Raw genomic sequence first — 15974 nt, 5'->3', positions numbered from 1 at the left:
ATGATAATACTATGTAGGCAGATTTTTGCACAGTTTTTAAACTTTTTGAACAACCATAAAGCAAAACAGATGTATTTCCCATGTAAAAATAATCCAAAAGGCAAACAGGTCTATGTGTTTTTGCGTATTTATTTGTTTATAATATGTACCGTGGATTATAATATTGTAAACAGAGAGATTAACTTTTTGTCATGGACATTATTTCTAAAAATAAGTTTGATAGGTTGTCTGTAGCAGGGTGGTGCTGACGTCACAGCCGAGTGCCCCGAGGGCACTTAGCTTTTCAATTCTTGCGTTTGCTTTTAAGATTCAAAAATGTTCAAAGTTGTATTTAGTTGTGAGGATTATCCGGCTAGACAAAACATGTAAGTGTAATGAACAGTGTTTGAACACAGAGCTTATTATTTGCAAACTTTGAAAAGCCTATGGAAAAATCCTAAAGTGATTTTCACGAGGGAACCAGTTTTATGCTAGCAGCCGATTAGCCTACAAAGTGACATCATAGTTCCTCCACTCTATAAACCTATATAGGGCGTCTGCAGACATGGATCCAAGAAGTTTTACGGCCCAGGCAGTTTTACGTCCCACAGTTTTAGGCCCCTGTTGTTCCTAATGCGTCCAGTAGGAGGGCTGAAAGATACATGGCCAAATAATACATTTAAAGTCAACAATCTCAGATTATTAAATGTCCTGTTCATTAATATATATTTTTAATTAGATCACGGTAAATATGAAAGCTAAGTTAATGTATCAGAAAGTGAGTTATTAACTTACTAGATAATATGCAGAATTGATACACTTACCAGTTTGCCAGTTTTCTTTAAATGAAGCTGAATCCTTACATCAAAAAAAGAAAAAAAGAAAAGTAAATACTCTGTAAAAATCATTTTCTTACTTAAGAGTTTCTGACTTGTTTCTAGTCCAAATATCTAAAAATTCGTAATCCTCAGAAACAGCAAGGATCTTAATCCTCAGAAACAGTAAGGAATGGAAAAGAAAAAGAAAAAAATGTCATGCCATTTTATATATTACCTGGACCTATTCAAAACATAAAAATATTTTTTTTATTTGATTTATGATTTAAGAATTATAACTTGAGGTATAACAAAATGATCAAGTCATTATTTTAAATGTTTTGTTATTAGCTACAAATTGTGATCCTGACTTTCCCATATTTAGCATATTTATTTTCTTTGTAACAAATTGTTACAATAAATATTATGAAACAATAAGTGATAAACAATATGAATGCATGTAAACTTCATTGCTAATATATAAAATGTACTGTATAGCTAAATGAACAAAAATAAGTAGACCATTTATAATTTTGAGTTTCTCCATGCATTTATATGATAGCTTAATTGTTTAAACTAGAACAGGATTGCATTATATCAAATGTAATTGAATGCAATGCAATTTAAAATTTTTAAATAAAATCAATTCAATTTTCAGATCTGTTTAGATTTATTTCAATATTTAAGAAAGTCAAATATGGAGGAATAATGTAGAGTAGTTGTAGTGTAGATTTGGCTGACTACCCAGACCACGCAAGTGTATTGTCTAATCTATGAGAAAATATATATCTTTAAATTAGTTATTAAATATATAATAATTACTCCCTTGCTGAGAAAAAAAAGTAAATGAAAACTAGCCTACATAACACACTTTCTTATGTAGGTTAATGTTCTTTTACTTTTTTTGTTGATGTAGAACATGTAGCTAGCCTGCCTTGCTAAAATTTAGTCAAACTAACACATTGCTGTTATATTACACCAATTTGTTTGTGTTGACATACACTCATATCGACCTTAATCTAATAAAAAATGTTTAAGTTTCATGTTTGCTAATGTTTTAAACACGTATTTACCATACCTCTTCATCGTGTCGCGTTTGATTGGGTGTGATAAAGCTCTGGATGCTTATACTGTACTGTGCTCCCACTACTAGACGCGTCAGGAACAACAGGGGTGTAAAACTGCCTGGGCCGTAAAACTGCTCAGGCCAATAATATCCAGCTGCAGACCCGCAGAACCACACACGTTTTAGGCACACACAATCTAGGACACACAATCTAGGCAAACCATAAATGGTTATGACGGATGTTAAAGTTATAACGTCTTTTTGGACATCTTCATCGATATATTTTGATATATTTGATTAATAAATATTGTACACAATAAACAATAGTGTTAACTTTACTTTATTTCACAAATATTGCGATTGAGACGGCCGAATGGGGAGCATTGTTTCCGATCGCCATTCAATATAATAGAGTGAACAGTTTTTAATCAGTCATTATAGCTGATCAGTCTTTATTACCTGACAATAATTTGGCAGATACACGTTTGCTGGCCTTGCTGAATGATCTCATTTGGACCGGTTTAATTTATATAATGGATTAATTTATGATGAAGGAAATAATAGCAAGTTAATATAGGCAATAATACATTATATGTAATAAAATATTTTTACATGTAACAAATGTATAACACTATATTAATATTTTACTCAAGCGGTGTTTATTAGCTTAATTTTCTAATAAACTTTTAATTAATGATTTCCCACATTTAATACTCTTAATAAAACTATTAATAAAATATTAACTATTAATAAAAAAATCATAAGTGTATACACACACACATATACACACACACACATATATATATATACACACACACACACACACACATATACACACACACACATATACACACACACACACACACACATATATATATATATATATATATATATATATATATATATATATATATATATATATATATATATATATATATATATATATATATATATATATATATATATAACAGCTTTAACAGTGACAGTTTAGTAAAAGATAGTAGTTTATATATAAACTTATAATTATAATCAGTTAAGATAATCAGTTTATAACTATATTGTTTAAATGGTTAACTATAGAAGGCTAATTTATTTTAAAGTGACATTATTGTTTGCTTTTTTATATTTTACAACAACGTGATTTTAACGAAGTATGATAATATTAAGAGCTTGAATTAGTTTATTACACTTAATCCAACAATTAGACGGTCTATTATGTTTTCTTTGTGTATATGGACACATGAATAAAGTCATAAGTGTCTTTAACCAATTATTTTTATTGACATAATTTAAGTTCAGAAACTACAGAGACTTTAAAATGATCGTTACGATATAATAATAAAATTGACTGAAATGGCAAACCATATTTGTGAAATTCAATAGGTGGCGATAATGCTAAAGAGTTAGTTACCATATATGGTTTGCCTAGATTGTGTGTCCTAGATTGTGTGTGCCTCAAACGTGTGTGGTTCTGCGGGCCTGCAGCTGGATATATCTCGCTCAGGCCGTAGATCTGTCTGGATCCAAGTCTGCAGTCTCCCCCTCCTCCTATAAAACAAATTAAGCAAGGTTCATGTAATGGCTTCAATGTACATTAGGTGGCAGGAGTGATCTACAGCAGCGAGCCGTGCTTAAACAAGAAGAAGAACCTTGCGTATTAGCAAAAGATGAGTGTTTATCACTTCGTTTAACACAGCAGATAATTAGTTACAGGACTACTACGTTTCAATACATTTCAGTACGGCATTTGGAACATGTACGAGTAGACATATCGGGTAAACATATCGTTTTAAGCATGTATTCGGTTCATAATGTGACGCGATTGTTATTGGGAGGCAGGTAAGATTGTGTAGGGATATTTCACTTTTAATTATTATTAAGAGCTGTCAGTCTTGCTTTCAGTTTTAGACGATCATATTGAGATTATCTCCTGCAATCATGGTGTGCGTAGATGTTTTGTCTCTTTGTTGGAGTGGGGGCGATTCTATAATTGTAGAACAATTGTTTACATGTTAATTGACTTAACTCAAAGATTCTGATGTTTTGAATAACAAAAAAGCTTAAAATCATATGACATACTTGTTTTAAACTATCTGGAATTGTCTTGCTCATTTCAGTAATGTTTATAAAATCATTTAAATTATAAACGTTTTTGTAACCATAAATTATAACATTAATTACAGACCAGTGGACTCACCAGTTTGAAGAACTTGGCGTAGGACTGTAAAATGGGTGCTGTATAGCCTTTATAGCTCTATTTGAAATCCCCTGTCTAAGACATCAAGTCTTAGGCCAAAGGCTATATCAACAATGCTGAGGTGGTTTTCCGCAGAGGAGTCCAGCACAGCTCATGAAGTAAGTGTGTAACGTTAACATTCTTTTCAGTAGAAGTGAACTGCATTTTTAAATGATAAATAATTAGTTTTTAAATGTAGCATGGTAGTGTTGTTTTTAGCTGTGATTAGCTGTGTAATAAGTAGGCCCACACATCATCTGTTTAATTCCACAGATTTATAGCTCATTACTGAGACTATTTATTTACTTATGTGTAAATAAACACACACACAAACACTCCGTTTTATATTAATTTCAGTAATATTATTGAACAATATGCAAATGTGCATGACTTATGTACGATACATTTTGTTAAGTAATATTTTCAAATAATATTTTAACATATGGTTTAATAAAAATATTTGCAGTTAGTAGTAAAAAAATAGTAAATAAAAAAGTCAGATGTTAATGTGGATAAACTTTTTCTCTTTTAGGTAAGTTAAGATTATCAAATTTGTTTCTGTAATGCCTAATAGCAGAATAATGAAAGAGATATTTTTTTGACAAATTGTTATAACTTTGAAATTTAAGTTTACATACAATAAGACTATTATGCCTCTGAAAAAGGTCAGATGACATTGTCAAGGTTTTGGAAGTTTCTGATTGGCTAATTGACAACATTTGAGTTAATCGGAGGCATACGGTAGAACAGTATTTAAGGAAAACCTCAAACACACTACTTCCTTGTGTAACAACATAGGAAAATCAACAAGCCAGAATCCACAAAAAAGCCAGATTACAATTTGCTAAATTACACTAGGAAAAAGAATAATTTTTGGAGACATGCCCTTTGGTCTGATGGAACTAAGATTGAACTGTTTGACCAAAATGACCAGTGTTACATTTGGAAAACAAAGGGGAAAGCTTGCAAGCCCAGGAACAACATCCCAACTGTGAAGTATGGGGGTGGCAGCATCATGTTGTTGGGCTGTTTTGCTGCAGGAGGGACTGGTCCACTTGACAGCATAGATGGCATCATGAAAAAAAAGAAAATTATGTAGAAATACTGAAGCAACATATCAAGACATTAGCCAGGAAATAAATACTTGGCCACAAATGGGTCTTCCAAACAGACCATGACCCCAAGCATACTGCCAAATTAGTTAAAATATGCTTTAAGGACAACAGAGTGAATGTTTTGGAGTGGCCATCACAAAGCCCCGATATCAGTCCTATAAAAATTTGTGGGCAGAGATGAAAAAACTTGTGAGAGCAAGACAGCCTACAAATCTGACTCGGTTACACCAGTTCTGTCAGGAGAAATGGGCCAAAATTCCTGCAAACTATTGCGAGAAGCTTGTGGAAGGATACCCAAAACATTTGACCAAAGTTATACAGTTTAAAAGCAAAGCTAAAAAATTACAATGGAAATGTATGTAAACTCTTGACTGTCTAGAAATTAATAAAAAAATTCTCAAAAAAATAATTCTCTCATTATTCTGGCATTTAGCAAATGCAAATCATTTAGGTAATCCCAACAGACCTAAAATTGTAAATGTTTAGCATGATTTACTGTCAGACATGGTTATGGTCTTTTTTTAGAATGTATGTAAACTTTTATTTGTGTGTGTGTGTGTGTGTGTGTGTGTGTGTGTGTGTGTGTGTGTGTGTGTGTGTGTGTGTGTGTGTGTGTGTGTGTGTGTGTGTGTGTGTGTGTGTGTGTGTGTGTGTGTGTGTGTGTGTGTGTGTGTGTGTGTGTGTGTGAGAGAGAGAGAGTGAGTGTGTACTTTATGTTTTAAGTTTTTAAGTTAATTGGTTAAACTAAACTGGCCATAATGTATGAATGTAATGAATTAGTCTGCAGTGGCTGCCCCTGATAAGCAGAAGGAATGTGATTGTTGTGTTTTTAGTTATCATACTCTCAGAATAATTCAGCATAAATTTGCACAGAAATTGCAAAAAAAATGTCCACACACTTTGGCACTGCCTGCAAATAAACCACATTTAAAGGGACAGTTTACCCAAAAAAATAAATCCATTCTTTTATTTTCCTTCAGCTTAGTGGTTCCAAACCTTTACATGATTCTTTCTTCTGAACACAAAAGAAGCTATTTTGAAGAAAGCAAAACGTCTGACAACAACAATCAACTGATTTCCATAGGAAAAGCAAAAACTACAGAAGCCAATGGTTACAGATTTACAGCTTTCTTCAAAATGTTGTATTTTGCGTTCAACATATTTAAAAATAAACAAAAACAATAACAACAATAAAAAAAAAAATCATTACAACATTTTGATTTTTGCATCCTTTTTTAACACCACCATTCACCCTCTATAGTGGAATCATTTGGGGTAATAACCAGTGTGCATAAAGTACTATCACATGAAGGGTTATCATCACTAATAGAAAAATTTCTTGTCTCAGGCTCCTGGCTCACCGCTAGTGGAGATGGGCTCTGATATAAGATTTTCAGAGGTCACGGAGCAGCTGGCACAGATGGAGGAACTTGTGTCTCATTTAAAAGAGTTGATCAGGGAGAAAGATGCAGTACTCAGCAGTAAAGATGAGCAAGTCAAGGTAATTTCTGTTTCTGAAAGAATATTTTCTGTGTCAGTGCAATGAGTGGGATATTTTTTTAATTTGATGCCATTCAAGCATACAGTGACTTGATTACAATCCATGAGGAATTGGAATTATTTTATTTGTGTTTTTATTTTTTTTTTTAATCAAAACTAAATGTTTGTTTCTAAATTAAACATTGCAGGTCATGCTGTGGTTCTGTACAAAATCTTCTCTAGGGTTGTGAGTTTTTAATCTGTCTTCATATTAAATTTTAACGTCATATGTTCATGTTGTCCACAAGTATAAAGTTAAAGATTACTGTATTCATCTTATAGAAATAGTCACTTTTAAAAAGTTTTTACTATTTTAATAGCAATTGCTTTGAAATATGAGATGTATATGTTACAGTGCTATTCTCTGAAAGCGTAGAGCAGAATATTTCACAGAACATGGTGATTTTCGCATTCTAGTGCTTTGATTGTTTAACTTATATAGCCACTGTCAAATATTGCTTGTTGTACTTTGTTCAGGGATAAAGTGATTCATATTGTGGTGCTGCACTTAAAATGCCATAAAAAGACATAAATAGAAGGCAAGAAAACAGTGAGTGTTTTTTTGGTGGGTGGTGGTGGTAAACTATTAATAATATTTATTATTATAAACTGCCTACTTCTGTTTAAATTATTTCCCATATGATGTTTAACAGAGCAAGGACATTTTCAGTGTCTGATCTGATAATATTTTTCTTCCGGAGAAAGTCTTAATTGTTTTATTTCGACTAGAATAAAGGTAGTCTTTTTTAAATTTTTTTAAACCAAAGGTCAAAATTATTGAGACGGTGCTCACTGCTGAGCCATTTCAGCAGAGCTGAGCTCCAGCGAGGGGGAGCATGAGCTCTTGCTCCTCCTCCTATAAGCTGTTTTAATGCGTACACCAAACCCACCCCTAACCCTACCCCCAGTGACATCACTCGTAGAAGAAGTGCAAGAAAGGTGGAACAAGAGCTCATGCTCCCCCTCGCTGGAGATCAGCTCTGCCCAAATGGCTCTGCAGTGAGCACCACTTGAAATATTAGCCCCTTTAAGCTATATATATTTTTTTCTATAGTCTACAGAACAAACCATCTTCATACAATAATTTGCCTTATTACATTAACCTGCCTAGTTAATCAAATTAACCTAGTTAAGCTTTTAAATGCCACTGAATACTAGTGTTTTGAAAAATATCTATTAAAATATCGTGTGTGTGTGTGTGTGTGAGTGTTTTTAATTAAATTAATAAAATTCAATCATTCTAGTTAGCTGAGAATTTGCTTTAGAAATGTTGCTTGGTTTAAAACTGGCCTCTGTGAGCTGCTCTTTGTATCACTCATCACGGTTTACAATGGACAGTCTGGTCAAACCTGCTATAATTAATATGTTTAAATAAGAGTAGTAGAAGGCAATCATCTGTTCAGTAACTGTTGATTCATTCCATGTAGTTAATTCATGTTCAGGCTTGTTATGTCAATGTCAAAAAGCCAGATTTTAGTAGATTAGTAAAACTTAAACTTTGATTTCAGCCTTATATTATAACATATCTTGAGGTTTTCAAAACTAGAAAGATGTATATTTGGTACAATATTAACTAAATAATAAGTGGTCTTGATATTTTTTTTGTTGTTTTAGCTGAAAAATATTGTTTACCTAAAAATGAAAATGACCTATTAATATATTCTCCCTCGTGTGGTTACTTTCTTCTGATGAATACAATATATTAATATTGTGAAGAATGCTGATTGCTGGCACCCAACAACTTCCATAGTAGGAAAGTGCCAGCTACCATCATTTTTTTTCAATATCATCTTTTGTGTTCAACTGAAGAAAGAGACTCAAAGTTTGAATAACAATTTATAGCTAAAGATAGTAGAAAAAAGGTAAATGATTTTCTGAATTTTTGGGTGAACGTTTTCTTTAATGCTAGATTTCTCTTATAAAAAAATATATATATATATGAGTGGTATCGTAAGTATGGCTCTGCAGCGAGCACCACTTGGAGCCACGGCCGCTAGGGGGAGAATTTAGGACGATTCTAAGGGCCCATACATTCAGGGGGCCCCCAAAGACATTAACAAGGCCCCGCACAGATATTAACAAAGGACAAAGCAGGACATATAGTAACCCCTCTCTTTTAAAAAAAAAAACAGCCAATAGTATTTAATTTTATCACATCTCTGCCAGCAGAAGTTATTGCACTCAAGCACATCAAATGAGAAGCGTCTTGATGGGGTGGGGAATGTTAGATACTATAGAGCAGTATCAAAAAAGAGAAGTAATCAAAAAATTGTTGACCCGTTTAGGTGGAAGTGATAAACCCAAGCTTTGCATGTTTAAATCTTTTGGTTTCAATATTTTTATTATTAGAAAAATTTTGCAGACATTTACTTGAAAATTAACTTTTTTTAAAACATGAACATTAAACTTGCATTCTAGCAATTAGACATTTGAAGAAAAAAACAATAAAAACAAAACCAGCAACAAACAACAGTCATAAAAATAATAATAAAACAAAAAAATTAACATGCATTCCCCAACCAACCACCCACCAGTGCTATCCAACAATAAACGTAGGTACTAAAGGCATAGTAAACAAATTAATCAAAAGTTTGTGAAAAGGAAAAAAAAAGGGACCAATTTTTTTTCAAATAATAAAACCTTGTCTATTAGGCTATATCTAATTTTTTCCAGATGTAATGTACCGGTTTACTCTGTCAGCCATAAATTAGGAGTTGGATATTTTTTTTCTTTCAAAACAAAAGGTTAAGTTTTTGGCAGAGATCAACCTATATGAAACAAACTCTTGTTGTACCCGTGTAAGTCTCAAAGATTCTTCAGAAACTCCAAATATAATTAATATAGGGTCTGGTTTAATCGGAATGTCTAATGTAACTGAAAAAATAAAAGAAATATTTTGTACCAGAAACTCTGTAGTTTGGGACACATAATATAGGAATGAGACAGGTTGGTATCTAAAAACTGACGTTTGTCACACACTGGGGACACTTTTGGAAATATTTTATACAAGTTACACTTTAAATAATGAAGCCCATGAAGCACTTTAAACTGAATGAGACATTGTCTTGCATTAATATATAACATCTGTTCTACTGCAAGGTCTTCTTCAAGATTTAATAATCTCCATAGAGGGACTTTTCATCTGTTCTAAACCCTTGTAAATGTTTATATCTTTTAAATGCAAATTTTGTCACAGTTTTGGATCACACTAGCTTATAGATATCCTTAAAGCAGACTGATGCTAACGTCTAAAAAAAATCATTTTAATTTCACTGCATATTTATTAAGTCAGTGTCATTAGACAAGATTTTTAAAATGAAATCTCTTTGAATGTTTTTAAAAAAGTGTCACCAGGATGAATTTTAAGTTACTTATCTAAAATTGAATTGAACAAATCATGTTTAACTTTTAATATATAGTTTTTGTTAATTGAATTGATCTATTTCTATTTATATATTTGTTTGTCGTATTGAAATATGAACACACAAGCAATTATATAGTCAGTCTTCTAAATCATTCTCAGATTTTATTTGCCATAATTTATGTGTGTGTGTTTGTTTGGTAGGAGCTGACAGAACAAATGCAGCGCTTGCGGAGTGAGAGAGAACACTCTGAATCAAAGCTGGACGCGGAACGACACATTGCTCGAGCTCGGCTCAAAGATCTGATGGAGAAACATGAGGCTGAGCTTTGCAGGGCTGCTGATAAACATGAGGCTGAGATGATGGAGAGAGAGCAGGCCTTGCGCCGACAGCTGGAGACCCTTCAGCGATCCATATCACTGCCTGCAGAAGCACACGCAAACTTATCCACCTCCATCACTACTCAGAGAGTCACAGAGCTGCAAGGTATACTCCGTTATGTTACATGCTTAGAGAAGCACATCTGCAGTTTAACCTTTATTTCTCAAATAACCTTGTTTTAAGGTCAAATGCCAGTCTTCTCAAGTCAAACCAAATCACTTTTATTGTCACATTATCAGCAGCACGTGTGCTGTGATGAGTGAAAAGCTTAGGTGCTGGCTTTGCAAATACAAAGACATAATACCACAACATACAACAGCATACTCCCAAAAAAACTGAACAATTGGCAATGTTGACAGCGATATGTACAATGAATAGGTGTACACATAGTTGTAGGCAGTATTGCTTCAAGTATGGGTTGGTTAAAGTGCAGTGCATGCTACAAATTGATGGTGCGCAGTAAGGGGCATGTCCATTTGTGTGGGGTGTGTTAAGTGTTCATCAGCCTGATAGTCTGAGGGAAAAACTTTCCTTCAGTCGGCTGGTGCGTGACCGGATGCTGCTGAACTGTCTGTCTGAGGGTAGCAGAGAGAAAAATCTATGGCTTGGGTGGCTGGAGTCGCTGATGATTCTCTTGGCTTTCCTCATGCACCGCCTCATGCACTGCTGCTCTCACATAGTGACTTGGTATTTCAAATAAACCTGTTTTCAGTGTGTCACTGAAAGAAGCAGTGCCTTGTTGAGATTGTCAATGCAATTTTTTTGTGCAGTTGTGCATGTACAGTATGATATGATACTCTTGTTGCTGCTGCTACTGTTGTTGCAGGCTGTTATTGCGGGCCTACCCACAGAGCATCATTGGCATAAATACCAATGCAGATATTCCATAAAATTAAAGACTGAATATGCAAATTGGATCAGAACAGTTGTGATGCACAGTGTGGTCAAGTAATTCAGTCAAATTCCTGATTGAACTGAATCTTTGCTTGAAAAAATATTATGATTATTAATGCTCTTATGTTTCAATATTGCAATTGCTATCTAATTGTCAAACATACAGCTGAAGTCAAAATTATTAGCCCCCCTGTTTATTTTTTCCCCAATTTCTGTTAACATAGAGTAGATTTTTTTTCCAACACATTTCTAAACATAATAGTTTTAATAACCTATTTCTAATAACTGATTTCTTTTATCTTTGCCATGATGACAGTAAATAATATTTAACTAGATATTTTTCAAGACACTGTAGACAGTAGTTCTGTAGACAGTGGAAAAAAATGCTTAAAGGGGCTAATAATTTTTTCCTCAAAATGTAAAAAAACTGATAACTGCTTTTATTCTAGCCGAATAAAACAAATAAGACTTTCTCCAGCACAAAAATATGAACAGACATACTATGAAAGTTTCCCTGCCCTGTTAAACATAATTTAGGAAATATTTAAAAAAGAAAAAAAATTAAAAGGCAGGCCAATAATTCTGACTTAAACTGTAGACGTTTGCAGAGAACAATTTTCATTTTTGTTAAACAGCATTTTTTTCTGGAGAGAATTATGCAAATATGGTAGATTATTATTTTTTGTTGGTAGAATTGTATCTTATTTTGTGTATATAATTAAATTTGTTGATATCTTTTTATTGTTATATTTTATCTGTTTTTGTCATGAAAAAGCCAGGAAAGCTGATAAAAAAACTCAAAACTGGGATTATTATTATCTTAAAGTGATTGATGATTCATATATATTGATATACAGCTTAATACCCTCACTCTGTTGAAAATATTCTTCTCAGTGGCTTTGTTTGAAGATTTTTATTCATTTTCTTCTGTTTAAATCAGCCCAAGTGAAATTGAAAGAAGCCGAAGCCAATAAAGCAGAAACAAAGTTCCTAAAGATGAAGGCTTGGTCCAAGTCTCGGATCAGGCAGCTCGAGGAGGAGCTTAAAAAAGTTCAGGTACTGTATAGTGCTACCAGTTTTTTTTTTTTGAGAGATGCATATATGAAAATCCAACTTAATTAACTCCTGTTTTTTTTCTTGTTTTTTTATTTATTTATTTTACTTCAGTCTGGCATATGTGTCAATATGTCCCCTGATGTCACATCCCTACACAGTCGCATAACTGAATTGCAAGAGGAGAGAGAGGAAATGCTCAGCAAATTGGAGCTGTATGAAGATATGAAGGCAAAAAATGGTATTTAAAAAACGGCGTCAGTTAATTTTATATATCTGAAATATTTGGTGTGGAGTGTATTATAGACCAACAATAAAATAATTGTTCTAATGAAAAATTTGTCAATTAGATCACGAGACAAAAAGAACACAAAAATATTGTATTTTATTTATTTATTTATTTTACATTTTTGCATTTGGCTTGTGCAATGTTAAAACCTTAAAAGTTCCACAATTTATGATGCAAAACTCAAAATCATATTTGCAATAACACATTGGCCAAATCCCTTGTTGCTTCTCCAGAGCTTTGAGTATTATTGCCGTCTTGACGTATGTAAATAGTTTTTTGGTATAATATAATATCATGCCAATCACATACAGTAAGGTAATTTCTTGTCAGCTTAAACATTGGTCCCCAGCTCTTGATGTTCAGTTCAGTTTACTTTATATGAGTATTTATGGATAGTTCCTCCTTAAAGTGATAATTTGCTGTTAGGTGCTCTCATAAAAATACTGCATAACACAATAACAACTTAATACAATAACCGACAGACAGACAGACTACCAAACATAAACATCACAGCAATAAGATGCCAAAAAAATTATATAATAAATGAGAATTAATACATGCAAAACCAAATCTACTGTTGCAGTTTTTTAAGTGGTTTGTTTTAGGATTTAATAGTATAATTTTCAAAAAAAAGCTCACAACACAATTAATTAATTAATAACATTCTAAACACTTTTTTTATTATATATAGAAAGAATAAAAAAGCAAAACATTATTTGAACTGACTAATAATATAATTTATTGTGTTGCAGCAGAATCACCGATCACAGCTCAGTCAGATCATGTGAAAAATCTGTCGATCTTTATTGCTTGCTAATGTAGGGGTTGACACAGCTGTCATAAGCCATGATAGAGCGAAGTCCCCATAAGTATTCTATTGGGCCTATTTCATTGTGGGTGGCAAAGAGACAAAGGAATTTTAGAAAGATAAAAAAATGGAAACAAAATAATTTTTACAGGATCAGTTCTATTGCATTTTTAAGACCTTTACTTTGCAATTTTAAGGCCTTATTTTAATGCTATGATTAGCAGACATCCTGCTAATCAAACAATATAACTATTAATATCGAGTATAAACCACTAACATTCTAAACAAAGTAAAAGGTCTAGTAATGGGTAATATCTGTTGCTAAAATGTTGCTAAATTTGCAGTTCTTTTATGTATGCACTGCAGAGTGACCAGCATTTACTATTTAAAAACTGAAATTGTCTGCAATTTAACAATCTTTTTTACATCTTCTGGGACTAAATTATGTAGGGCCATAAAATTTAAGATTCAAAGATTTAAAAAAGGCCCCTTATGTGATTGGTTACATTTTCTGAGGATGCCTAGGAGTTGGGGGGAAAATGTGCTTTAATTTTGTTTGAACAGCCTTCAGTTCTACTCTGCTTTGTACTACAGTGATGATAAGCTTTGAATATTTTAGCTCATCCATAAAAATATGTAGGAAACAAAGACAAAATCTCTTATGATTTCACACTCTGTCATTGGGTCATCAATCTACGCCTTTTAAAATATCTGGAAAAATTCAGATCCAACTGATTTTTTTTATTCATTATTCTTTTCACAGCATGTTTCTTTCTTTAGAAGAAATATGAACAAAATCTAATATTTGAAATTGAATTGCTGGAAGTGCCTTTTTTGACTGACAGATCTGTGTGTAAAATCATTGATTTGAAGATAAATTAATGCTGTGTCTTCCAAATACTTGAGCATGCAGGTACTGCACCTTTCTAATTTGCATGTTGTCATAATTTTCTTGTGCCATGAATAGAGGAATTGCGGAAGCAACTGATGGAGTATAAGGAACAGCAGAGCAAGATGCAGGCTGACCTGGAGCAAGTGACCAAGAGAGCATCATCACAGGCAATGAATGATTTCATTCTTTTGGTTGTATTATAATTACAAAACAGTAGCTATTGTCATGGGTAAGATGCGTTCATCAGATTTTAAAGGGGTTGTCCACAGTGTATTTTTTAAGGCTTGATTGTGTTTATAAGATGCAAAGCAATGTGAGCTCAGCTAACATGAAAACGACTGTCATATTTCCTAGTTTCTCTGAAAGGCCTGCCCTCAAGAGGCTCTGATTGGTCAGCTAACATAATATGCTGTGATTTGCGGATTGTCTCCATGTCACCACATCACGCCGCTACAAGTATGCGCTTTTGTGCTGTGTAAACAGTGAGTCAGAGCAGGTATTTGCAGTATTAGCTGCCTGAATCAGACAGAAAAATAAAGAGTACAAAGCTGAACCTCATGCCTAGTCTCTAAAATAGAATGATGAGGGTTTTTCACATATATTAGCGATAAGCATGTGCAAGTAATATAAATGTTCTCATACTTTTTTGCAAGGTTGGTATTTGAGATGTAGAACGCACGGAAAGCAGCGACATAGAGAGAAAGTGAAGCATCTGCAAAGAGAGACATTCCACGTGCTGCTGAAGATTGTGGGTGTTTACAGCTGTTTGACTGATAAATATGAGTTTGTAGCTAAATTGCTAGGAGTGCCAAACAGTATTTCCTATTGTTTACATCCTCACTACAACATACCATTTACGCTAGAAACTGTGCATGTAATTGATTAATTTTAACAAATAAAAAAACTTGCAGGTTGTGGCTCAAAATCCACAGCCTTGTCGGTTGAAGGGGTTTTAAAGTATCCAGCACAGAACTGGGACAGATTCTGGAAGCTGTCTTTTGTCAAATAATAGAGCTGTGTGTGTGTGTGTGTTTGTGTGTGTGTGTTTGTGTTTGTGTGTGTGTTTGTTTGTTTGTGTGTGGGTGTGTGTGTGTGTGTGTGTGTGTGTGTGTGTGTGTGTGTGTGTGTGTGTGTGTGTGTGTGTGTCTGTGTCTGTTTCTGTGTCTGTTTCTGTGTCTGTTTCTGTGTCTGTTTCTGTGTCTGTTTCTGTGTCTGTGTGTGTGTGTGTGTGTGTGTGTGTGTGTGTGTGTGTGTGTGTGTGTGTGTGTGTGTGTGTCTGTGCGTGCGTGCGTGCATGCATGCGTGCGTGTGCGTGCGCTGTTGTCCGGAGGTGCGTGTGTGCACGCGGGTTGTCGTCTGGAGCTGGGTTAAGTGTTTGTTTGTGTGTGCGTGTGTGCGTGCGTGCTTGCGTGCGTGTGCGTGCTTGCGTGCGTGTGTGTGTGCGTGTGTGTGTGACCGGAAGCACCTTGTGATCTCACTAACCCGAATGTTCTTTTTTTTTTTTTTTTTTTTTTAGTTCTTAAACGTTTGCTGTAGGCTTTGTTA

The 15974-nt window shown here is 33.7% G+C and overlaps 1 protein-coding gene across 7 annotated transcripts in view; it reads left to right on the top strand.

The window, feature by feature from the left end:
* The first annotated feature begins 3493 nt into the window (after window positions 1-3493).
* si:ch211-220f16.2 overlaps window positions 3494-15974 on the top strand; it is a 51674-nt gene continuing 39193 nt past the window's right edge. For all 7 annotated transcript variants that reach the window (XM_087293199.1, XM_087293198.1, XM_087293197.1 and 4 more), the window contains exons 1-7: window positions 3494-3699; window positions 4044-4215; window positions 6560-6712; window positions 10316-10598; window positions 12328-12443; window positions 12555-12681; window positions 14505-14596. In XM_087293199.1, coding sequence (XP_087149325.1) covers window positions 4171-4215; window positions 6560-6712; window positions 10316-10598; window positions 12328-12443; window positions 12555-12681; window positions 14505-14596 — 816 coding nt within the window. In that variant the 5' untranslated portion in view covers window positions 3494-3699; window positions 4044-4170. The remainder of the gene's footprint in view (window positions 3700-4043; window positions 4216-6559; window positions 6713-10315; window positions 10599-12327; window positions 12444-12554; window positions 12682-14504; window positions 14597-15974) is intronic.

Source organism: Danio rerio, chromosome 18, assembly GCF_052040795.2.
Source record: "Danio rerio strain M-AB ecotype USA chromosome 18, GRCz13ab, whole genome shotgun sequence".
In the NCBI taxonomy this organism is placed as follows: Eukaryota; Metazoa; Chordata; class Actinopteri; order Cypriniformes; family Danionidae; genus Danio; species Danio rerio.
This window is presented reverse-complemented; position numbering and strand designations above follow the sequence as displayed.